At 35.5% G+C, this 26,240-nt stretch overlaps 1 protein-coding gene across 5 annotated transcripts; it reads left to right on the forward strand.

Moving 5' to 3' along the window:
* The first annotated feature begins 481 nt into the window (after nt 1–481).
* LOC113041292 (FYVE and coiled-coil domain-containing protein 1-like) lies at nt 482–25,658 on the forward strand. Of its 5 annotated transcripts, none has more exons than XM_026199746.1 (18): nt 482–532; nt 2,379–2,488; nt 2,847–2,953; nt 4,484–4,609; nt 6,798–6,904; nt 10,120–10,263; nt 10,448–10,541; nt 10,679–13,165; nt 13,765–13,857; nt 14,676–14,794; nt 14,974–15,141; nt 16,207–16,359; nt 17,358–17,581; nt 18,902–19,043; nt 21,535–21,627; nt 21,711–21,921; nt 23,612–23,721; nt 24,554–25,658. In XM_026199746.1, the coding sequence occupies exons 2-18, from the start codon at nt 2,428–2,430 to the stop codon at nt 24,627–24,629; spliced, it is 4,515 nt and encodes a 1,504-aa protein (XP_026055531.1). In that variant the 5' UTR covers nt 482–532; nt 2,379–2,427; the 3' UTR covers nt 24,630–25,658. The 5 variants fall into 5 exon arrangements, with proteins under 5 accessions (XP_026055531.1, XP_026055532.1, XP_026055529.1 ...); XM_026199747.1 differs by having other exon boundaries at nt 492–532; nt 2,382–2,488; XM_026199744.1 differs by lacking the exon at nt 482–532 and adding an exon at nt 557–730.
* Nucleotides 25,659–26,240: the final 582 nt, after the last annotated feature.

Genomic DNA, 26,240 nt, shown 5'->3' on the forward strand with positions numbered 1-26,240 from the left:
GAAGTAAGATAACCCCGAAACAGAACATACTCTGGAGCAGGTTATGTTCAGAGAGAAAGTTGCTATGGTTATTTAGTAACCTCGGTTTTTGCAACTGAAAGCTGATTTTATCTGCTTACAGGGGCGGACTTGGGCCAAAAAGTGGTCATGGACTTTTTGGCACAGAGTTGCCCTCCAAACCCAGTCTGCAACACAACTGTACCACACCATAATAGACAGACATTATTTTTGCATTATAATGCAGGGGGCAGGGTTTAATGCAAGATTCGGTGGGTGATTTAGATTTCTCTTGGCACAGCTAATAGAAGACTTACAATTGTCAGGTATCTCACGTGACATCTACGTCATCAAGATCAGTTTGAGTCTGCGCAGTACGCTCGACCCCCAGGAAGTGCGTGCTTCTAATTGACTTCACTTGTCTCCGTTGAATCCAGTGGGGTCGCTGTGTCCATTTATTTTACTGTCTATGGATATACCCGAACGATGAACTAATCAATTATCTTTTCGGCTCAGACTGCATTGATTGACACAGGTGAATTACTACTAGCGAACAGAACCTATAGATTATTGCGCATGCGCGACTGAACGAATCACCCCCCGAGACGACTCGTTCTTCCCGAGTCACATTAAAGATTTGTTCAAAATGAACGAATCGTTCAAGAACGACACATCACATTACTGTGACGATGTAAACTAAAAGAGGACCTTTCGGATCCTTACGAAAGCTAAAGTATGTTCGCTTCTTATTTTTCACTTTCAAGACATTTATCACACTTCCCCACTGTTGTACATACATGCTAACTTCAGTCTAAAACCGCGTTTATCTGGACATGTCATCCTGTGCGTGACGGGCTGTTGAGCCCTTTGAATTCTTGACTGAACTTTTATACAGTTGTTCGTTATTATTATTATATATATATATATATATTATTTAAATCTAGTTTCTATGGCAACAAAAGGCTGTTCCAAAAACTCGTTCTCTTTCATTTGAATTAAAAACTCAAAGGAATAATATGTGAGAGAACGCCGACTCTCTTTGTTTACATTTAAAAACAGCTGTTTCTAGTGTTGTTGTGTAACGTTAATCGAACAGTACAGTAAATATGCATGTTATTGTTTCTCTCAGAGGTCTTTCTGTACCACTCTGATGGTTTAGATGCCATATATGTGATCTTTTTGAATCTTGATATTTATAATTAAGTTAGTTAGTCATAAATTCTCAGAAACAAACAGTAGACGCAGTGAATGTAATTTCACTATTTAAAAAGAACTAGTGTAGTTAATACATTTATATCTATCTGTCTATCTAGCTCTCTAAGTAGGCTATATATAGAATCAGCACGGTCAACACAATTTAAAGTTTTAGTATTTTTGTTCCTCAGAATCGTTACTAAACCACTGTATAGACCAACTATTAAAATAGATTAGAGAAATAGGTTTGCCCTACCATATTTAAAATTATCTTTAGCTTGCAATTGATACATTTTTAGTAATTCCTTGTAGTTCCTGTATTTCTTTTTTTATCACCAGATGCCAGATACCCCGGTATCTGCTTAACAAGATTCTTAGTTTACCACAGACTTTCAAGACATCTGATAGATGACATCCCTTTGTATTTAAGCATTCACTCCAGTTTTTGTCCTGTCACCATTGCTGTTACTAACTGATGTTGCACATTGCTTACTTGTAATGAGAAAGAAGACACTTTGGCCTTAACTATAGTTATTTGTATGCTAAATTGTTGGTTATCATAAGAGAGAAATACTGAGATCCTTATTTGTGGCCTTGTGAATTGAACCAATGAGCCTGATTATAGCCGAAAACCAATTTAACCAGCGATATTATTTATCTGTACAATTTTAAAAATAGGTAATTCATGCATGGAAACGCTAAACTTGACTTTAAAACATTATAAATGTACAATCAGACTTAAGTATAAGCACTAATAATGATGCTTGATTTAAAGGAATATTTCACTCAAATGGGTGCCCTCAGAATCCAAACATCTGATAAAAACATCACAATAATCCACATGATTCAAGTCCATCAGTAAACATCTTGTGAAGTAAAAAGCTGTGTTTGTAAGAAACAAATCCATCGTTAAGCCGTTTTCAACTTCAAAACATTGCTTCCGGATGAAATGCAAGTCCTCTATCCATAACATTGCTTCATCTAGTGAAAAGCATAGATCATGCACAGTTTACAAGCAAAAACAGTTCTAAACAAATATGTCAGTGGATTCTAATGGGAGAGGACAAAAGGCGATGCCACTTAAAATCACCAATGTGACCGATGTATCGTGCTTCTTCTCTATAAATAAATATAAATGTGCATGTCAAATGTGAGTTATCTGTTGTCACTGTGATTCTTTTACTCAGCAGACTACAGATGACCTCGTGACCCCGTTGGCAGGAAGCTAGTCACACCATGGCCGCTGGTGCTGCAGTCGGGGAGGGTCAGATCCAACGGATTATCAGAGATCTGCATGGTACGGATGTGCATTGCCCTTAATGAGAGAGGCAAAGCTATTGTTTAGAGAGTAAAATGAAAAACGGTGGACCTTGGTGGAGCACCAGCAATTGTAATTCTCAGGGTGCTGGTTTTCAACATGGGGGAAAGAGAAGTGCATAACGAGAGAGACCTGCGTGTCAGAGTTCAACCCTAATGCGTGCCGTTTCAGTTCCTGAGGTGGATGAAAAGCAGTTCTTAAACCCTTGAAAAATTACTATAAAGTTTTGTTTTGTTGCCTGTGATCATTGTTAACTACAGTATATCCCTCTGAAATTGTTTTAAAATGTGATTTAGGTATTTTTGATGTGCTTCATTCTCATGATCTTTCTTTATAGATGCTGTATCAGAACTGACAAAGGAGTATAAGGAGAACGGCGAGCCCATTACAGATGACAGCTCCAGTCTGCACAAGTTCTCCTACAAACTGGAGTACCTGCTTCAGGTCAGAGACGCATAGACACAGAAAACAGGTGTAAAGTAGACAGAAATGTGTGTGATTACATTGCATATTGCATATATAACAAAACAGTACTGCATACTCACCTGACAATCGAATGTTTTGCTAAAATAAGGATTTTAAACTTACACTGATATGTGTGGGTTTAAACTAAAAAAAAAGTGTAAAAATTAAATAAAATAAAGTTCAGGTCATATGACAGTGTCTTAAGTTGCACTTTCACAAATGAAGGCCTTAAAAGGGCCCTGAATCAGAGCAGGAAGTCATGGCATTAAATGTTGCACACTTTGGAAAAAGAAATCTTCTTTAGTATTTTTTTTTTTTTTTATAGAAATATACAAACATCCTTAAATTCAGATATATTTACTGGTGCAAATGTAAAATGTCTTGGAAAGATTGAACAAGAATATCGTTCAGTGGGTTATGAAAACATGTTTCCCCTTTGATTTTGTTTTGAACCCACTGACGATAATGTTTTTGTTGGAAACTCAGAAGCGAAGACCAGGGGACATTGGGATATCTTTCACACAGAAGTTCCTCTTTATGGAGGACTCACTGTGCGTTGCTGCAGTAATCCAAGTCTCACCAAAGCAATGATACTTTTGAGATTTTATACATTCAAGTGGGAGGGATACATACAGTAGAGGTGGATACAATTTAAACAAAGCATCCAAATTGAATACAGGGATCCGCCAAATACTGGCCATTTTCCCATCTTTGGTCTTATCAGCATAACAGTGTCATTTAAATACAGAGGTGCTTGACCGTGTCGCTGATACCTTCACATTATCATAGACACAAAGGCACAGCTGTGTTTTGAGCTTCGGTCAGGAAGAGGTCATTAGCAAGACATCTGAGCTTCCTGATTTGATCTTTTAGAAGTGTCATCCTTTTTACCTCACAATGTATATAACTTTTTCATTTAACATTTTATAAATTTGCAATCCCACATTTTCTTGTTTTAATCAGGAACTCACTTTTTTTTGTAGTTTTGCTGAAAACAAGACTTCTTATTTGTTATTTTGCTTCTCACAGAAATGCATCTTGATTAAATCATCTATAGATATTTCTACTGGAAAACAAGACAAAAAAAGGAAGGACATATTTTTTTGCAGTAATGAAGAATTTCACTGAGATTAGGTAACAAAAGTGCTTTATTTTTTTAATTTCTGGTGCTTTAATTTTTGTGTATGATGTGCCAGACGTATTTAGTCACAGAATGGGAAACCTTGCTTTGATTAAACCCAACCACAAGTGATCACAGGAGATGCATGGTAATATCAGGTGTAAATGACAATGTCTCTGCCGACAACTTGGGATCTGATCAGCTGCAACGGATGCTAATACCAAGTGTGAAGTGGGCTATGGATGTACTCCAACTCTCTAATCATGCAAGATGAGACCCATGCTGTCCCTAAAGGCCTTGAACATTTTCCATTGAAACTTCTTTGAGTCTGTTTTTAAGATGTTTCACAGTCATTTTTCTGAAAGTTATGTTATTATTATGTTGCTCAGTTTGACCAGAAAGAGAAAACAACATTTCTGGGATCCAGAAAAGACTACTGGGATTACTTCAGTGACTGTCTGGCCAAAATCAAAGGAGCAAACGATGGAATCCGTTTTGTTAAATCAATTCCAGAGGTAAACATTTTCACTTATCTTCACTTCCCACTTCGAACACCAACATCTGAGCAGCTTTTTTCTGAGTGACATACTAAATATTGCATCTAAAACTACATTGCTGTTTTTAACCTACTCCTATTTTTATTTTTATTATAACAAAATAATTTATTAATAATAACAATAGTGTAGGTGTATAATATATAATACAGAAATGTGATATAATAATGTAATGATGATATAAAAATATTTATTAAACTTAATTCATAAAAAGTAAATACCAGTTTATAATATAATATAATATAATATAATATAATATAATATAATATAATATAATATAATATAATATAATATAATACAATAATAGTGCTAATAAAAACTGTTTTTTAAAGCATCTTTAAAAGTAGCTTCTCAAAGCACTTTACATAATAAATCTACATTGTTAGCAACAAAAACATTGCAAACTAATGCAACTACATAAACGTAATAAAAATACATAGATATGTGTCATTCACATTCACGTATAAATATGAACAATAATAACTTACTAATACTACTACTATTTTGTTATTCATATATACTAATAATTAGTGATGCATGATTATGACAAAAGTAGTAATTGCGATTATTCATTTTCACAATTTAAAATGAATCATTTGTTTACCATTGTTTGAAGCAACAACCTACCATATTATTAGATGAAAATAAACAAGCTGAAAACACTCTAAATGAAATAGTTGTGTTGCTTTTCTAGTATTAAGCCTCAAATGTCAACTTTACATTGCATTGGTTTAAAATAATGATGGTAATATGTTATACTAAAACTAAAATTAACACAATGGAAAACCCCTTGACATAACCTGTAGAAAGAAAAAAAAGCAAATCTTAAGCACACAGAATAACATAAGTGGACTTTGAAAGATTAATTACCACTTTAAACGATTATGTAATTGTGGCATCCGTAATTGTAATAACAATAGAAATTAAATTAATTGTGCAGTCCTACTAAAAATACCGTTTATGTTTATTATTCTTTTTATTGCATAGGCATTAAAAAGTGGTAAATGTCCACGTTAACTACTCTTTTTTTTGTTGTTTAAACAAATGTTCCAATCAGAATTGTACAGTTCCGTTTTTCTCACTAAAACACAAGAAATTTTGGTGGTGCTATTGATTAGGTTGTTCCTTGTTTTGCCCACATGAAACACGGATCTAAATGCCAAGTTCTTTTTAAAAGAACCACTTCCACGCTTGATATTGTCCAGAGCTAAATTCATATTTGTATTATCTTGATGCTGAGCTGAATGCTATAGTGGTGACCAGCTTGTCTTGTATTCTCTTCTCTTGTAGATACCTAACTTTGACCAAGTTACTGGTAAAAGTCTATGCGTAGGCAAATGTATAAAAAAACACTGCATGTTCTTCACTTGTGTAAATTAGATAACTATTTCTTTTTATTAAAGTTATAGAAGAGATTTAGTCAAAAGGAATGAGATTTTCTCTGTTTTGTTGTTTGATTAACATGAATGACATACTGCAGGAATATTAGACTGCAGTCACTTTAAGAGCTACCCGGATCCAATATTCTGTTACACGTGATTTCTTCCTCAACTGTTTGCTTTAACTTAAGATCTAATTTACTTACTGCATTTACAAGAATACTTTCAAAGATGGGCATTTTTTTACAAATACAAATCGGTTTATTCAACCATTCATGGCCATTCAATTGGCAAAAGAAACTCCCAAAAATAACATTCAATACTTCCCATGTTTAAGTCTCTGACAGCGCACGGAAACAGCGAAATGAGTTTCACTGCTGATTACATTATAGTGGTTTAAAATCACTTTCTTTTAAACAGAAATGCTTAAAAACACTTGCAAATGAAATGTTTTTGTGACCACTTAGCACAGAAACGTTACGTGAGTGTGTAACTGTGATCTCTAACTGAAAATCTCAGCTTTTCATGTCTACCTATATATTACCCAACCCTAATATCCATCAATTTAAAAGCAAAAAATAAATAAAAATACTGTCAATTGAAAAGCATTAATTACGTAAAAAGTCCACCCAAAACGTCCTAGCAACCACTTGTCGAAAATGTAAAACAAACAAAATAAAAAAGATCTGTTGTCATTCATATTTTTTAAAAGGGACAGATATGTTTTGGGCCACTGTAAATTCTGGAGTGATGTTCTTTTTCTCTCTTAGCTGAAGACATCTCTGGGTAAAGGCCGAGCATTTCTCCGTTACTCGCTTGTGCATCAGCGGCTGGCAGACACACTCCAGCAGTGCCTCATGAACCACAGGGTCACCAGGTAACACTTCACGGTCCCCTCGTCTGTCATGTTGCTCATCTTTTTCCATAAACATTGAATTTACTATTCAGACCCTTAGTCAATCCTTTGATTTTGGAGTTCCAAATATTACACTCAAATGTTGTCCTTTTGATATTATTAAATAGTTTTTGTTTCAAAATAAAGAGAATGAAAAACTGTGTATCTGTGCAATATTTCCTAATGTAGGTTTATAACAAATCATATATAACATGGATTAATACAATATTTGACTAAAGTTTGGAAATGTTTCTGAATAAGAAGTATCTTATGCTCACCAAGGCTGCATTCATGTACAGAATACAGAAAAAAAAACAGTTATATTGTGAAATAGAATTACAATTTAAGTTTTCTTTTGCATTGAAATGTAATTTGTTCATGTGATGCAAAGTGGATTTTTTTGCCTCATTACTCCAGTCTTCAGTGTCACATAATCAAATAAGCAGATTTGCTGCTCACGAAACATTTCTTATTATTAGGGACTTTAAGCATCAGCTGCAAATCGAACGGCTACAGCGACCGGAAGTTTGCCGTCACACCGCCGTAGCCAAGAACGTAAAAATCACTAAGCAACGGTAAACAGGACAGCGCAACGCGGCATTTATTTATTTATTGAGATACAAAAAAATGTAATTTAAAAAAGCAAGAGAAGGATTGCTTTTGTTGTTAAATGACAATCTTTTGTCAGAAGAGGAGTTTTTAATATTGTATGATGTAAATAAGTCTAAAAACCTAGATTTACCATGTAAGCAATACTTGCCTTTTAACCTTGATTACATGGAGGAAGACGAATGCTTAAATGAATTTCATGTCAGAAAATGTGACCTACCAATTCTGGTAGATGTTCTCGGGATTCCCAATGAGATAGTTTGTTATCAGACAATCATAAACTGATGCAAATTACAGTGTCATATGCCATGAAACATAACATTTATTTACCTAACCTCTCACGTTGTAGCGACTCCGGCAAATCAGCTGTTCTCCCGTAGTACACCGTTAAAGTAGAACGTCACAAAGTAGCAGTTAAATTCGCGCATGCGCAATATAACGCAGGACTGGTGTTGCCGTTCCACAAGAGGCTGTTGCTTAAAGTCCCTATTATCAGTGATGAAAACGGTTGTTTTACTATGATATACTACCATTCAAATGTTTGGGGTATGTTTGTGTGTGTGTATGTGTTTTAATATAAATTAGCAAAGTAGTTTGAAAAACTGGAGTAATGATGCTGAAAATTCAGCATTGCGAAAAGTTGACATCCCTACTATGCTTCACTGATTTTTTCAGTACTTTTATTTTTCTTCCTCTTTCTCTGTATAAGTGGACGGTTTCATGGCATCTGTTTGTACATAGTTCTATTGAACTTTGACTTGTGATTTATTTCTGAAAGTGAAATTAATCTGAATAAAAATGTTGATCACACAAAAAAAATTCTGCATTGCATCACAGAAATAAATTACATGTTAAAATATATATATAAAAAAACAAAGCATTTCACATTACTGCTGTTTTTACAGCAGTTTTGATCCAATAATCGCAACCTTGGTGAGCAAAGGAGACTTTCAAACTGTAGACAAGTACTGTATACATAATGGGCATTAGGATTATAAATACAATAATTATAGTTCCAATGATACTGATAAACTTGTATTGTGTATGACAAATATGGATATATATATATATATATATATATATATATATATATATATATATATATATATATATATATATATATATATATATATATATATATATATATTATAGATTTACACATTTGTATTAAATACTTTATATGGACATTTTAAATAATAAATGTCATAATAATCAACTATTACTGCACTTTTAGAAGTAGCGTCTTAAAGTACTTTACATAGTAAAAACAGTCTTAACAATACAAACATTACAAATGAATGAAAATTATAAAGCATGCAATTAAAATGTGTATGTACTTGTATATGTTATAGTATATGTTGCAGTGTGTGATTTGTATTTTTAATCATGGCAGTAAATTATATATGTTACTTTATTTAATAATTTAAAATGGTAATTTAAAACTTGATATTCTGTAAGGAAGGTAAATCATTTAATCAAATGACCTTAACCTTTTGTAATTCAACATTTGTATTCTAAAGTTTATCAAACACACACACTGTTTTATGCAGCGATTATGGAGAAATGGCACCTGTCCCATCATAGCTGACGCATGTTGGTGTTCACCATCTAAACCAAAAAAGGCGAAAACTTGAACATAACCTATCATTTCCTCATGTTCTAGTTAGCAATACAGCTTAATTCATTAGAAACAATACTAAGAATGGAGTTTTACTTCTTTAAATGGCTTCCCTGTTTTAAGAGAACACTATTTCAGGTTAGTGGGTTTGTGCTATTTGAATACCAGCTTAATGTGAGCTTCCTTATTTTTTATAATAATTTATTAATTCTTAGACAGTGTAGTGCTTGTGATGAATACATGGCATGATAACCCATGGCGAGATTGAATTAATATGGCCAGTACAATGTAATTTGATATCTGGTAAGTTTGCACTTAATCTGTAGATATTGTGGTCTTCTTTCAGATGCATGCCTCATTAGGGATGTGAGATTAAAGTTAACCTGCAATAAAGCATCCCAGTTCATATTCTTCTACTATGCACTTACTGTATGTACTATCCTGGTTATGCTGGAGTAGTTAAAGCAAACTAAGTTAACCAACAACTGTCATAAACTTTTGTGCAACCGGTTGTTGTAAGTTACATTAGCCAAAACTACTTGCATTAATGAATACACATTTTAAAATGCTTTTTGAAATAGTTTGGGATTCTGCGAGGCTTTAAAAGGTTTGGTTTTGGTTTTCAGGTAAATGTAACTTTATTTAATTATTTTAGACATTTGTACTGGGAAAACAAGAACCTTTTTTGTGATCAGAAAATATAATAATATAATAAACATTATTTCCATATTCTAGAATTATTCAAGGTTTACTTTATTTGTATTTTTTTTTTCTTAGATTAATGGAGATGTGTTGGAATTTTCATTTTCAAACTTTGAAGCATTGCTTATACAAGACATTTACACTTAGAGAACACATTGATGTGTTTAATTGGTCTTAAAAAGTCTTGAGGTTTAGAGCGCCATAATTTTTCTGTCTCATTGGAGAGTTAGATTATGTTTTCCAATGTTCTACTGGTGTTCCTCTGTAGTGACTGGTATAATTCCCGGAGTCCATTTCTCAAACCCCATCTCAGTGTGGACATCATTAATTACCTCTATGAGCTGAATGATGTTCAGTTTGATGTGGCATCCAGGGGTCATGACCTTGACTCAGAATGGCCCACCTTTGCCAGGTAAGAGCATGCTGTCATTTTGTAAAGTAGATTAATACAAAAAAACATTGGCACAAAAATAATGCTCCTAATTTATAGTCCATTTGTCATGATTGGTAATAGTTTGTTTGTGAATGCATTTCAATCAGCAGACTGATGTCCAGTTAAGTTGATTTAAAATTAATAAAAAACAAATGTCACACAGGAGGACATTGGGAATGACTAGCTCCCCCAGTCACACTTGGAAACCACTGAGTCGTAGTTCCAGCATCAACAGTCTAGCCAGCACGTACTCACAGGTACCAGCACATCTTAAGAAGTTTCAATATTATATCCAGTAGATGGCAGTGTTTGTCTCAAATCTGCTCTGAATCTGTTTTTATTCTTTTGTTTATGTGCATTCCCTCTCACAAACATTAATTCTCAAACCTTTTAGCAGGCCCATGAGTTCCCAGGCAGTCCAGACTTTGGACCTGGGCTTGTATCAGACATTTCTATCCAAAACTCCAGTGGACTAAATGATTCTTCCATCAGTGCTATAGATGAGCTCCGTCTGGAGCTGGACCAATCTGAATTAAAGCAAAGAGATCTCCTTGACCAGGTTCAGCAGTTAGGCAGTGAAGCGGGTGAACTCCGAGGGGTTGTGGTAGACCTCCAAAGGCAGCTGGATGTCTCTCTAGCTGCCCAAGGTAACCGTCAGGAGCTCCAGCTGAAACTGGAGGTGCTAGCTGAGAGTGAACGTGCTCTATCCCATGAGCTGGAGGTCTTGAGGGGACAAGAGACTGTCAGGGAGGCCTCCTTTAAGGACCTCCAAGACATTTTGGCAGCCGTTGAGCGTAAAAATGAGGAATTGATGGCAAGGCTAGATGGAGTATTGGATGAGAAAGGCCAGAAGGCGGCCAGTGACTTCAACTCTGCCCAAAAGATTCACAAATTGTTGAATGAATTGAAAGAGGCTGAGAAGGGAAGGATAGATGCTCTGGCAGAAGGAGAAGAAAGGAGGAGGCAGGCAGAACAGCTGGCTGAGAAAGTCAGAATGAAGGATGAAGCACTCAAAGAGGCTGAGGTAAAAATGGCAGCTTGGATGATAAAGGGTGAACAGCTGCAAACCAGGGCAGAAGAGCACCGTAACGTCATGGACAAACTTCAAGGGGCACTTGGCGTGCGAGAGGAGGAGACCAGCAACCTGCAGAAGCAACAGCAAGATCTCCAGCACTCTTTGGAAACTATGGAAAAGCAAGCCAAAGTGGAGCGGAAGGAAATGCAAGCGGATAAAGAAGAGCTTGAGAAAAAGATGAGTGGTCTGGTAGAGAAGTTGCAAACATTGCGGACACAGTTGAAGGCTAAGGAGTCCAATCTTCTCTCCAGTACCAAGAGAGTCCAGTTTTTGGAGAAGGAATCAGAGAAGCTTAAAAGCGACACACAAAGTCTGAGAGAAACCATGTCTGAACTGGAGAACAACACAAAAGAACAGGCCAAGAAGATTGTAGAGTACAAAGATAGCTGTGCCAAGTTAATGGAGGAAAAGAGTAAGCTCCTCCAGATGGTGAACAAGAATGAAGAAACCAAGAAGGAGTTGCTTGAAAACAAATCTTCCCTGGAGAGTGAGCTGGCTGGATTGAAGGCTTCGGAGAAGCAGTTGCGAGCACAAATTGATGATGCCAAAGTTTCTGTAGATGAACGAGAGCAGCGGCTCAGAGAGGAGAACAGAAGTCTGGATGAAAGTCTTCATAAGGCCAATATGCAGTTGGAGGAATCCAAAAGTGCAGTTTGCCAACTGAAACTGGAGAACAAGGACCTCATGGAGGTCCAGGTCACTCTTAAAGCATCTCTTACAGCAATGCAGGAGGAGATACGCAACGTCAACAGCCAGAATGCTGAACTTGAGAAGAGTCTTGGAGCTGCAAGATGCAATGAGGCAAACCTGATGGCACAGCTTAAAGATAAGGATTCCCAATTGGGGGATCAGGAGAAGCTCTATGAGGAGCTCCAGGGAAGGGTGGAAGAACTTGAAGGTCGGGAGAAGGATTTAGAAGTGGAGAAGGCAAAGGCAGAAAGAGCCTTTGTCAAACAAACAGAGATGATTAAGAGTCTGGAGGTCCAGAGGAAGGCTGCAGAGAAGGTCCAACTTGAGCAGAGTGCATGCCAGGCTAAAGAAACTCAAGAGATGGCCTCAAAAGTGACTCTCCTGGAAGATCAGCTGGGACTGAATGTGAAAGAGGTTTCTAGGCTTCAAAAGGAGGTGCTCGATCTCAGGGCTAAACTCCACAGTGCCGTAGAGGAAAAGGAAAAGACCCAAGCAAAGCTGGATGTCACTGAGGCTTCCTGTACAGAACTACGAACCTTGACTGAGCAGTTGAAAAAGCAGGCAGAGGAGCAGAATCGACTGCATGTGAAAGAGCTGCTGCAGTCTAGCGAACAGGTAAAAGCAATAACTTTGCATCTGAATCAGGAGACATCCACATGCAAGAAAACAACTGCCGAACTCACTTCAGCCCAAGAGGAGCTGGCAGAGGTCAAGGCCCAGAATGAAAGGTTGGTTCTGGAGAATGCTGAGACCAGAGAGGGGCTCCATCGTGTCAACACAGAAATGGCAGAGTTGGGAATGACAATTTGCAAGCTCACTGCAGAACGGGAAGAAGCCCGGCAACAATGGGCTGCCGAAGCTGCCCGGATCAAAGAACTTCAACAGCAGGGAGAGAAGGAAACAGAAAGACTTAATGCCAGCTTGGCGGCTCTTAACCATGAAAACTCTAGTCTGCAAGAAGAGCTCCAGCAGACAGAGAAACTTTCAGAAACTCTCCTGGAGCTAAAGGAGCTGCTGGACAAAACTGGGGGTGAACGGGATGCTGCTCGAGAAGAGATCACCGCAGTGAAATTTCAGATGAGCATGGAGAACATGACTCTCAAAAACCAGATAAAGGTAAAATTAGTTCATAATCATCAGTCACTATCAATTCGAGTCTATTCTGTCAAATACTTCTGCTGCGTTCATGTCATGGTAGAATTACCATAATTACAAGTGGACAACTCTACTCTGCACAAGCTCTCTGAAATAATTTGTTTCTATGGTAACAGTCTTAATGCAAAATGCATTAAATGTATCAGACTTTGATGTTGATTTGCCATATTTATATCTGCTTACTGTATTAATTAATAATAGTAAAATTAGAAGAAATATAAATTAGAAATATATAACATACTTTTTTCTATCACAACCTTTTTTATTAAATTTTTTATACATGTCACAGCATTAAAGTGAGATAAATTGCTCTCAATTCGGGTTCAACAATGTGAATGCAATTTACAAGGCAAGAACTCATAATTACAGTAATTCTGACTTGATATGAATGAATGCAGCATTTCCAGTCGACTTTAGTGATGTTTTATCTGATTTACTTTGTGATTAAAAGTAATCCAAGTACTTTTCATGGAAAATTGTGACTCATAGTGACTATTAAATTTTTTTTTAATACTTAATCTATAATTCTTGATATAATTAATATTATGTTTTTAACCTAGAGCCTTAATGAAGAGATTGAGGGCTTGAAAACTCAGCTAGACGTGGAGTTGAAGAAGACATCTGAGCTGGAGGCCAAATTATCAGAGTTAGAGGTATGTAAATGTTGAGCCAGGTGACGATTGACTAATATCATCACTTTTAATACTTTCATTTCTATTATCTACATGATTCTTTTTGCATACCAGCATGTGAATGATTATTATTCATCTCTGTTGGCTGATAACACTGATATTAGTAGGTGATGAATGTCTGATCTCCTGCTGCTCCTTTTGTTCCCGGTCATTGGAGACCCACTGTGCGAGACAGTGGAACAGAAGACAAGAGTTTGGGGTTAATTGCTAGACAGTGATGAATAATTTACTTCTCATTAGGTCTAAAATTAGGAGCAGTGCAGACTGTTACCTGCAGATATTAGTCAATTAGAGTACAAGTGCCACTGTAATTTTTTTCTAAAATAATGTTCCTCCAATTGTGCAGCTTTTTGGAACAATAAAACTTATGTTGTTGTAAGTTTTTTCACTTTGTTATTTTGGTTTGCTTTACTGTTTATTGGAAGTACAGTTATAAAGTGATGGTATTTGATGATAAAACCATGATGCTGAATTATACCATATTTACTTGGTATTTTAGAGAACACCACAAACGGTATTCCCTCACAAAAAGCAGTTTGGTGGTACCATGGTATAGAAGTGATTTTACACTGTGGTGCCTTAAAAATGTATAATATGCATGTATTTAATAATGATAATATGCATGATAATATGCATGTCCAAAATACCACTGTTGTACAAACAACCCTGATTAAACCGATTAAACAAAAATTGATTGAACATTGTCTAGATATGCAATTATTTGATGTTTCTGTGTACAGATTGTGTTCATGCTTTTAGCTGTTTGTTCGTGTGTTCAGGCAGTAAATGTTGAATACTCTCGTCTGATTGCTGAAAAAGACTCTCACATCACTGACTGTGAGACTCGGATGCGTGAGAGTGAGTGTGAGACGCAGCAATTGCAGGAAAGTGTATCAAGGTGAGCATTCACAAACACAATAGGAGGGTTAATGCAGCACAGATAATGGATTTGCACTAATGGATTTCCAAATGGATCTTCATGGGGATTTCTTGGAGCATGGAAGAGATTCAGTTTGAGTAATTATTGGTCAGGTTATGCATTATTATGAACTTCCATTTTCTTTTTCTCTCCTTTAGTACCAAGGAGGCGCTTAGTGAAGTACAGAAAGAGAGGAAAGAACTAAAGCAGAAATTGGACAAGGTGTTGACAGAGGCTCAGAATCAGCAGCTTCAGATGTCTGCGGAGCTGGAGGATCTGGGCCAAACCAAAGTCAATCTGGAGGAACGGCTCATCGAACTTATTAGGTCTGTATAACACTTGCACTTCAGGTTTAGCTTCTTTTACTTTACCTAAAAAAAAAGGTTATTTAATTGTTTATGATTAGCTAGCGTGTTTCATGACTATAGGGTAGGTTTCAACTTTATCCAGTTTTCCTAAATAAAATACTTTTAATTAGTTTGATGCAACAAAGTATTTTTGTTATTCTTTTGAAGGTTAGATGTGAAAATCATTTGATGATTTTTGTGGTAGATTGTTTTCCATTTTTCATTTGGATTTTTTTTTCTTTTTTTTCTCACTTTAAAAATAGTTTTCGAATGAAAATTATCGGACAATTTTTGCTGGAATTTTTTCAAATATTCTATACATAATTTTTTTTTATATTCCTTTTATAATTTTTCTTAATAAAGATGACGATGGAAGTCCCTTAATTTATTTAACTACTTTGGTCATACATGTTATCTTGTACTGCATGAAATAAAAAGCTCCGGTCATGCTTCTGGGAAGAGAAACAAAAAAATTAAAAAGACTTAAAACTATTTTACAGATGAATTAACTTGAATTCTCAATTAGATGTTAAGAAAGACTGATAATGGTGGTGAGAAGTGCGTGTATATCAAAATACACGAAGCACAAGTTAAAGCAGGTCAAGAGCCTGTTCTCAGCTGCTGGATTGTTGTTACTCCATCTCTGTTTAATTCAGTTCCCGCCACATTCACCCACAAGCAAATTTGTTATTTGCTCTTTTTAAGTGTATGGTTTATTAATTTCTAGAGGTTTGTAAGGTAATTCTCTTTAATTCTCAGTGAGAGCTGGACTGCTGCGTAGAAACCCAATCAAACAAATATAAAGGTGCTGGTGCCACAGAAGGAACTTACATAAGCATTCCATTTTTTGATGAAATATGCAGTTCAGTATGAATAAAATTATTCACATAATCAAATGCTGGCAGATGTTATAAAACTTTACCCTTGACATGAAATGGAAATAAAGCATGAAAGGTGCTTTAAGACATTGAGGACCCAAGAGACAAAAGAGAAGCAAAGAGATTGTCTTTATTTCTCACCTCCTCCTTTCTCTCTGTGGTTCAGGGATAAGGATGCTCTGTGGCAGAAATCGGATGCTCTGGAGTTCGAGCAGAAGCTTAGAGCGGAGGAGCAGTGGTGGCTGGTTGATAAAGAAGCCACACATTGTCTGGGCTGCCAGGGCCAGTTCACGTGGTGGCTGCGGCGCCATCACTGCAGGTGGGCAATCAACAAACACCCACTCTGATCTCAAGCTAGAAGTCAAGTGAACTGCAAAGGAATGCAGAAAATACATTAAAGTTAAGGAAAGTAGAAGTACTGTATTGTACAGATTTGTTGAAGAAAGGCTCTGAAAGACTTGCCAAATCATGTTAAAGTATTTCGCAATGCCAATGTTTTTTGTTGGAGCATTTTTAATATTTCTTTAAATTAAAGTAATATTTTGTTAAATGATGCAAATACATTTATGCATTTTGAGTGAGATTTGAGTGTCCCAAAGCTTTTTGATTCATCTGTTTGTGCAGGTTTTGCACTGGAGGTTTTAAATTGAAGGATTGTCTTTTTTCTGGGTTTGCTTTGCTTCCTGATCTGCATAATGACTTTAGTCAATCCGGCTGAAACAATGCAGACAAAGCATGCAAATAAATACATCACAGAGAAATTCATTCTTAGTCAATCCTCACCTCGTGTCTTTTAGACACATACTGAGGTTTTGATGGCAATTCTTTGAGTACATTAAAAGACTAGTTCACCCAGAAATGGAAATTTGCTCAAAATGCACTTACCCTCAGGATGTAGATTTTGATGATATGAAAAAAAAGGATGAGTTTGTTTTGAAGAAATTTAGCTCTACATCACTTGCTCACCATCGGATCCTGCAGTGAATGGGTGCCGTCAGAATGAGAGTACAAACAGCTGATAAAAACATTAAATAAACCCCAAATAGTCCACACAACAGAAGCGATGATTTAATGATGGTTTTGTTTCTTACAAACATGCACCTTTCAATTTACAAGACATTAATTGATTTGTCAACAATTTTCTGCTACAGAACTATTTACACAGGGTCAGAATTTTTCATCAACCTCAGCAAAATATGTTTGGACTTCTGAATTGACTCAAAACGTTCATCATAGGACAGTATTTCAGACTCTGTATTAGTGATGTGTTGTTTGGTGCCAGATATTTGGAGTGATGTTATTCTGTGTTCCTGGCAGGCTGTGTGGACGTATCTTCTGTTACTACTGCAGCAATAATTATGTGATGACAAAAAACTCCAAGAAGGAGCGCTGCTGTCGAGAGTGCTACACACAGCACAGCGCTGTGGTGGAAAGATTTACGAAGGCTGAACTCAACAGCTTGTCAGAGAATCCTCCACTGCCTCATGCAAACACTGCCGGTCAACCACTACCACCGTATATACCCACACCTAGAGTTACAGGTACAGATACATCTGAAAACAGATCCTAAAAACATGAGTTGATTGCACATGAATGCCACCTTAACATTATATTACAACTGTGAATGTTAACTGTGTAGTTTAGATTGCATGCAATTTGTTGGTGAAGAGTGGCCAGAAAACACTAGTCATTTAGCTGATTCATGAGAACAGACGTGTGCAATCAACTTGTATTTCTCAAGATAGATAAAACTTAAATTACACACCAATTTTGCATCCTTTGCTCCTCATTGTGTTGCATTAGTGCTAAAAAGCTTTCAGCCTCATGACAGTAAAAAAAGACAAATTTGAAAATGTTCATTTTATTCTTTATTATATCATAGTTGCGGTCTTGTAAGAAGAAACTCCCCAAGAGTCTTGCATGTAAAATTACTTGAGTTGTTATTCTTTATGTTTTAAATTCAGGAAACTTTTCCATTTAAGAGCACCTCAAAACTCCCTTAGCAAGCATAAAACTTATTTTCCTTTCTCTCTACGTAAGTGCTGATAACAAAGGTGCTGTCAACATCGAGTGGGTTTTTCATACAGCAGCACATATGATTGAGAGAACCTTCAGATACTTAAATATATTGTTCTGTCTGGCATTCATCTTTTGTGATTGAAGATTGTCTTTATGAATGGATTGAATGGGCTAGAAGTCCATTCTTGAATGCTAAAGATCAGGATTTTGCTACAGAGAGCTTTGTTTTTAACATGCGTCATTGTAATTGGCAGGAAAATGTCACGAATTTGTCTTGACTGTAACAAGCAGTCCTGTCATTGATGTCGAGTGAATATTGTTTGTTAATTAATGTTTCTGTATGTCTTTCTCAATGGGGTGCTTGATGGTTCAAAAAGTCACATTCAGTAAAAATCCTGACATTTGAAAGGAGTGTAACAGAAAAGTTACACTTCATGTGACAGAGCCATCTACGTATCATTAATAATTCAAACCTGAATTATGATACTTAGAAAGAGCCACCTAGTGTTCTTTTAATATTATTTATATACGTACATCATTTTTCTTTTTTCTTTTGTACAGATTTTGATTCAGCTTGAATTTATTTTTATTTAAGTTTTATTCGTAGTAATTGTAGTACTTTTTTCAGTTAGTTTATAAGGCTTTTTTAAGTTTTTCGTCTAATAGTTATGTTTTATTTCAGCTTGATTTAAATAAAAGAAATACATTTAACAGTTTTAGTTAAACATAACAACACAACCACACTTACAGGTCCCTTTCTCAATGCTAATGCTCACTTCTTCCATTTCTCATGGGTTGATCTCGTACTGAGGCTGATAATGTCCTCCTGTCCTGACTTGCAGTTACAGATCCTGGTGAGAAACTGGATGATGGAGCGTTTGACATCATAACAGATGAGGAAGTGAATGAGATTTATGACAGTGACTCGCGCACCACCACTGGGTCACTGGAGGAAGAAGGAGATGGAGGACAAACTGGAGACCTGTAAGGACACACACACACACACACACAAACAAATAATCCTAGACAACACTTACGGTATATACACAAATGTTTAGAAATTTGGTTTCAGTAAGATAAAAAAAAGAAACCTTTCACTCAGCAAGGATGCATTAAATTTAAGCGACAGTAAAGATATTTATAATGCTACAAAAGATTTCTGTTAAAAAATAAGCTGTTCTTTTGAACTTTCTGCTCCTCGAATAATACTGAAAGGAAAAAAAAGAACAACTGATTTCAACATTGATAGTAAGAACTATTTCTTGAGCTGTAAATCATTAGAATGAGATCTGAAGGATCATGTGACACAAGACAGGAGTAATGATGCTGAAAATACCATTTGAAAAAATAAAAAATGTAAAATGTATAATAATTTTTATTATATTTTGCATAAGACTTCAAAAACATTTTTGTAAAAATCTTACAGACACCTAACTTTTAAACGGTACTGTACGTGGTGAGCTAATCTAGCTCAAACTTTAAACCTGGCTTTCAGATATGCTTCTGCCATTTGAATAAATGTAAAAGTAAACAAAAATACATTTATGTCACATATACAGTCTGCCTAAGACGTGTAGTTTCAGCAAATAAAGCTTATTTTTGCAATAAGGCTATGTGATGCTAGATGTATCTTTTTATTGCTTGACATTTTCCATTCTTTTAAAAGAACTGCATTTATCAAATGAAATCTGATTTTTAAAAAATGTTCGTTTCTGTATGCATTGTGCACAAATATACACACAAAAAGAAGTGACAATAGATTCGCTAAAACAGTCCCATGTTCACAATCTCACTCAGAATGGTCCACTTTATAGCAGTGTTATCAAGATTCCCCAGGCTGCATCACTGGGCCTCCTTTTAGAAAATTGGGCTGTGATGCTTCCTCAAATAAGTGTTACAGGCAGACAGGAAGTCCTGCCGGGAGATTGATTGCGGGGGGAAGATGACTGTCAATTTATGCATACATTTCCTAACATTTGTCACTCTGAGATGAGCACCTGCCTGGCATATAATTCTAAAGCAACCTCAAAAGAGCATTTTCCTGTGTGTGAGCGAGGTTTCCGTAATTACACACACTCCATGGGAAAGGAGATGGTTTTAATGGAAAGATTTTTATTTTTGATCATTTAGGGTTTTTTTGTTTTTCCCTTATTATTTGCATCAAACACATAATATGTTAATTACTCTTCTTTTTTGTAGCCGCTGTGCCTTTAAGAGCTTGATGCATACACCATTTTTGCATTTGAATTAAAAATGCTACTTATAGTTTTGCTTTTGGGCCCAATTTAGATTTTGGCTGCTCTATCCTTCAATAACAGTCTCTCTGCAAAGCTACGTTACGTTACTTTTCCAAAACAATTGAAACCGAAATGTGCCACACAACCTATAAATAATATTATGCAGCACAACTGTTTTCAGTACAGTTAATAAGAGATGTTTGGATTGGCATGCATTTGCATACTGGAATGATTTCTGAAGGATAATGTGACACTAGCTATGTTTCCATTCATCTTATATTGCATAACATTTTTGGGATGGAAATTCTAAAAATGTGCATAAAAACTCAACTAAGTTGCATACATTTCTCATCTAATAAGAAAACATGCACATAAAGTATGAAGGAAGTACTTTTACTGAATCAGTTCCTTAATGCATATCAGAAAAGACATCTACTTGACTTTGTAATGGAACAGCATAAAACTGGACCAACCAACGGAATGATGTCATCGCACAACATCTGAAATTCTAGTTTTGTCATTCCAAAATCTCATCAAAGTGCTTAATATACTTTAACTTCCAGAACTGCGTTCCCAAATAGCAGGCTCTGAAAATAAGATAACATGACCCACTGCATGCTCTGAAGCTCAGAATTTATTGTATAGAAATTTTTATTAGATATTCCAATTTTGCATATAAGTTTAATTCGTAACTTCGGATGGAAGCATAGCTACTGAAGACTAGAGTAATGATGCTGAGAATTAAGCTTTGCATCACAGGAATGAATAACATTTTAACATACTGTATATGTTAAACAGTTATTTTAAATTGTAATAATATTCTACAATTACAGTTTTTGCTTTTTTTATGATCAAATAAGTGCAGCCTTTTGAGCAAAAAAGACTTTATATGTTATTTGTATTATTTTTATTCTTTTATAATTACTATATTATTTAGATATAATAAATAATACAGCTGCACAAATTCAGAAGGGCAATTTTTTTAAGCTTAGTTCTTGTATTGTAAAGTTTTGAGATCCAGAATGGTTTAAAAGTTGAACTTATTTAAAAAAACAAAAACAAAAACGTTTGAATTTTTTTTTGACAGTTTAGACATAAGAGCAGGTTTTTGTTTATGACATCTAGCAACCCATTAACAAGCATTCAAACCCCATCATGCCAACATCCAGGAAACCATTATGAACAATCCATAAAAAAAACTATTTATGGTTGGTTGTAATTATCGTGTTTTACTGTAGCATATCGAGTGACGTGACCGCTGATGAACAGGAAGAGATGGTCCCTGCTGTACAGGATGCAGAAATCACCCTCCTCAAATCAGGAGAACTCACGTTAGTATATGCCAACAGAACACCACATGCACACTCATCTGGCTATTATTATTGATGATAATTGGGTGCGTGTCTTTGTGTAGTGCCTCTGTGCCTCTGGACATAGATGAGATTCCTCATTTCGGCAATGGTTCCCATGAACTGTTTGTCAAGTCCAGTTGCTATAGTGCCATTCCCATCACTGTGGGCGACTGCGGGCCCATCATCAGCTGGGTTTTCTCTTCCGAGCCCAAGAGCATCTCCTTCACTGTGGTGTACAGAGAGACACTTGACACACCTGTTGAGCAGGCCAAGGTAACAAACACACACATACATGCCCTTCAACACCTATTTGTTATGCAGAGGTTTGCATACCAAACAACTTGAACTCATCCTCATTCACATGTGCACGTGCATAAGCTGTAAAATATGGCCTTGTTACAGTGCTGCTCGAGTAGTTCATGAAAAACCTAGTTATAGTTGTCTCTGTTTTAAAACCTGATTTCTCAGATCACTGCTTTAAATATTGCCCATTTGCTGGAGAGTAACAAATTAATTAGAAAAAACATTCTAATATTATAATTTTCATTATTTACTTTTGACTTTCTTCTGTGGAGAAAGGGGTCTTTTTTTAAATTATATGGAGAAAATCTGAAGAACTTTTCCCAAACAATAGAATGAAAACAAGGCTTTCAAGTAGGGGTGCTCCGATCACGATCGGCCGATCGTTATGCGCATCTCGTCAGTAAAGCCGGTTCTCTAATCAGCGGTTAATTCCATCAGGTGCGTGATTTCACATAGAGCAGCTGTTACTACACAGAGCCGTTGTTAATAGAGAAGATGCGCAAATCCACTTCATTTTCAGCGTTTTTTGGTGCATCTTCTCTATTAACAACGGCTCCGTGTAGTAACAGCTGCTCTATGTGAAATCACACACCTGATGCAATTAACCAGCTAATTAGAGAACCGGCTTTACTGACGAGATGCGCATTAACGATCGGCCGATCGTGATCGGAGCACCCCTACTTTCAAGCTTCAAAAAGAAGGCAAAGAAACATAAAACCTTTTGCTTTTAAAATTTATTGCAAATTCTGTGTTTATTATTCATTAGTTCAATTTAGGAATATTTTGTGTGCACTTTAGATGCATTGACCTAAATTTACATTCTGATTGTTTCTCTGTAAATTGAGTTCTGCCAGAAATCTGCCAGAGAAAAAAAAAAGACTAAATAATCCCTGCTTTAATGTAATTAGCTACTTTATGTTTGTTAACTTTTAGTCATTGTTATTTTAGTATTAATTACTATTTTGAATTAGCTTTTATGTATATATTTCAGTTTGCATTAAAATTTTAAGTTTTGTCAATTTTATGTTCTTTTGTCATTTATATTAGTTTTGTTTATTGATTTAAAAATTGTTATGTTTAAGTTACATTTCAGTTTTAGTTTAGTATTAGTATTTCAACTTTTTCTGTTTAGCTGTAGTGTTTAAACTTATTTAAACTGAAGATTTGTACATTTTCAATTAATACTCAGATTACTTTACACTTTTGCTTTATCTCAATGAATGAAAACTATTTTTACTAGGTAATGTAGTTTCCCCAACATTGGCTGCTTTGTTATTCACAGTAAATTATAGTGTGTGTGATAACTGTATGTTGAACTCTATGTGTTCCTGTAGCTCAACTCAACACATGATAGGTAAAAATTGATAGCCTGAATGCACTGTAAGTCGCTTTGGATAAAAGTGGCTGCTAAATGCATAAATGTAAATGAATAATAATCAGTTAGGATAATGCAAAGTGCTGCAGGCTGCATGTCCTCGCAAGCATCACAGGCACTGCATCAGCTTGCATTATCACATCTCTTCAGTGTGGCAGCATCTAAAATGCATCCCTATTTTTATCTTCTGGAAGCCGTTCTCACTCTTTGAAATGACGAGCATAAATCCTAGCAGCCCTTTTACTTCGTAGAGTGCTAAATCTATTTGATGTCCCTGTGGTTCAGGTTCTGATTCCTCTCACACGCTGTAACTCACACAAAGAGACCATACAGGGCCAGCTGAAAGTCCGCAGTCCTGGAGTCTATGCGCTCATCTTTGATAACTCGTTTTCCAGGTACAGTAACACACAGCTGACATTTACACACTCCAGGAAACCTTTCAGAGCTTTTGTGCTTCTCAGAAAATATCTACCCCTTTGACTAATAGAATTTTGCTGATATTTAAGGCAGTTTCAGATGCAGTGCATTTTACAGGGTTTCTGTTGGTCAAAAAAAAAAGTATAAATTGACACATTTACAAATTATAGCTTTAAAAAGACAGAAAATCTTAAATTCATAGTCATGGCATTATATGTTGCATGCACTGCCAAAAATTGTTTTCAAGCTGTTCCTCCGTTTTTGTCTTGTTCCAAACATGTTTAAAATCAAGACATATTTACTTGAGATAATTAAAGTCTTATTTTCTAAGTTACTGATCAAATTTAAGTGAGAGAATAAAAACTTTTTTTTTATTATTTGAATTAAGTAGATTTTTCTGGTCCCACTGGAAAATGTTTGTTCATGTTTTAGTCATAAATAAAAAATAAAAAAAACTCCCTTTACATTCACATTTAGAGAACATATTGACCCCTTAAATGTATTCCTTAAATGACTGTTCTTTACTTGGTCTTAAAAGGGTCTTCAATTCACTCGCATAAAGTTTAAAAGGTGTAGAAACAATATTCACAGAAGAATTCCAGTAAATTTGCACACAGTTACAAAGAAACAGTAAGCAAGACATTGAACACGTGAAATTTTGAAGTAGGAAAATGGAAATAGCCTTTTCTTTTCAAACATAATGCACTAATCTGTTTTATTTGTAACTTTGAACTTTTTTTACAGCGTTGTTATTAACAGGAAAGATGGAATGCAACAATCACTGCTTCTCCTGTGTTTTCTTTTCCGTAGATTTCTGTCCAAGAAGGTCAACTACCAGCTGACCATTGAGAAGCCCATCATCTACGATGGAAGTGACTTCCCTTAAATGTGGCTTTGTGGTGTGTAGCGTCCTCGTGGGAACTTGATGTGTTTTATTTTTATCCTTATTCACTTCAGACCTGTTCCTGTGTGCCAAGGGTTTCCGTTTTATAGTTTTATGGGTTAGTATAGTATTAGATGTTTTATTGCTGATAGCATTAAGGTTATCTGTGGTGACCTGAGTTAAGTGTTATGAAGGGCTTTCTACAGAACTTTCTATGGTACTTATTGGAAGAGGATTGTTTGCTTTTGATGAATCTTTTTTTGTGGGTTATATTTTACTTGTGCATTCAATATTTTAAAATGATTTTACAAACACTAAAGGTGATTTTAAAGCACAGTTGAAGCTCACATGGGTAAGTGTTTAAAGAAAGTGAGAAAATTGCAAATTAAGCTTAAAAAAATAATTTACCCAAAACTGAAAAACAAAATGCTGAAAATATACTCACTTTGAGGCCATCCAAGACATAGATACATTTGTTTCTTCTGCAGAATAGATGTGGAGAAATTTAGCATCAGTTGCTAACCAGTTGGTCCATTACAGTGAATGGGTGCCATCAGAATAAGTCCAAACAGCTGATAAAAACATCACAATAATCCACAAGACACCAGTTTATCAGTTGACTTCTTATGAAATAAAAAGCTGCATGTTTGAAACAAACAAATCTATCAAGACATTTTAACTTTAAACTGCTTCCAGCTAAAATATGAGTCTTTTATCAATAATATGGCTTTTTCCAGTGAAAAAAGTCTGAATCAGGAGTGAAATATGCACAGATCAAGCACCATTTGCAAGCGAAACTAGTCCAAAAGAGTTCTTATCATGTGTGTGGATTTTGATGTGAGAGGACAAGAGATGGACTTTTTCACTTTTTCTGCAGGAACTTACTATGGAATTTGTCCAGAAGCAACAGTCTCTTAATGATAGATTTGTTTCTATCAAACATGCAGCTTTTCAACTGACAAGATGTTAATTGATGGTCTGGAGTGGTTTGGATAACTTGTGGATTATTGTGATATTTTTATCATCTATTTGGAGTCTCATTTTGACGGCACCCATTCACTGCAGAGGATCCACTGGTGAGCAAGTGACATAATGCTACATTTCTCCAAATCTGTTCCGATGAAGTAGCAAACTCATCTACATCCATCTTGAGTGGCCTAAGGGTGAGTACATTTTTAGCAAATTTTAATTTTGGTTGAACTATTCCTTTAAAAGATATCACACTACACTTCTACTACAGATGTCCGACAAAATACTATATTCTCAGAGTTGTGGTTATTTTGGAGTATTTTCTTTTAAGAAATGCTGCATTAGACTTTTTTTATAAAAACATGAAAATTTAATACAAGGTACATCTATAAAAGCAATAGGCACATCAAGTTTATATGCCTTTAAAACACTAGTTTTTTTTTTTTTTTTTCAAAGCCGGATGGTAAGATATTGTGTCATTTTTTTTTACTTTTTATGGTCCCCAACAACTAGGTCAGGTGGTAAGACAGCAGTAGAACTATTTAAATACTTACTATTCTTGGTTCAGCTATACTGTTTTATATTCACCATTTATAAATACATAAATGGCACTTTTTAAAAATTGAATCTATTCCATGCAGTAAT

Source organism: Carassius auratus, chromosome 23, assembly GCF_003368295.1.
Source record: "Carassius auratus strain Wakin chromosome 23, ASM336829v1, whole genome shotgun sequence".
In the NCBI taxonomy this organism is placed as follows: domain Eukaryota; kingdom Metazoa; phylum Chordata; class Actinopteri; order Cypriniformes; family Cyprinidae; genus Carassius; species Carassius auratus.

What these genes read in the sequence shown, in the direction of transcription:
- LOC113041292 (XM_026199746.1), top strand. Translation starts at nt 2,428, where the DNA reads ATGGCCGCTGGTGCTGCAGTCGGGGAGGGTCAGATCCAACGGATTATC. An exon ending in ATGAACCACAGGGTCACCAG is followed by an intron (nt 6,905 to 10,119) that starts GTAACACTTCAC and finishes GTTCCTCTGTAG; the next exon opens with TGACTGGTATAATTCCCGGA. An exon ending in CTCAAATCAGGAGAACTCAC is followed by an intron (nt 21,628 to 21,710) that starts GTTAGTATATGC and finishes GTCTTTGTGTAG; the next exon opens with TGCCTCTGTGCCTCTGGACA.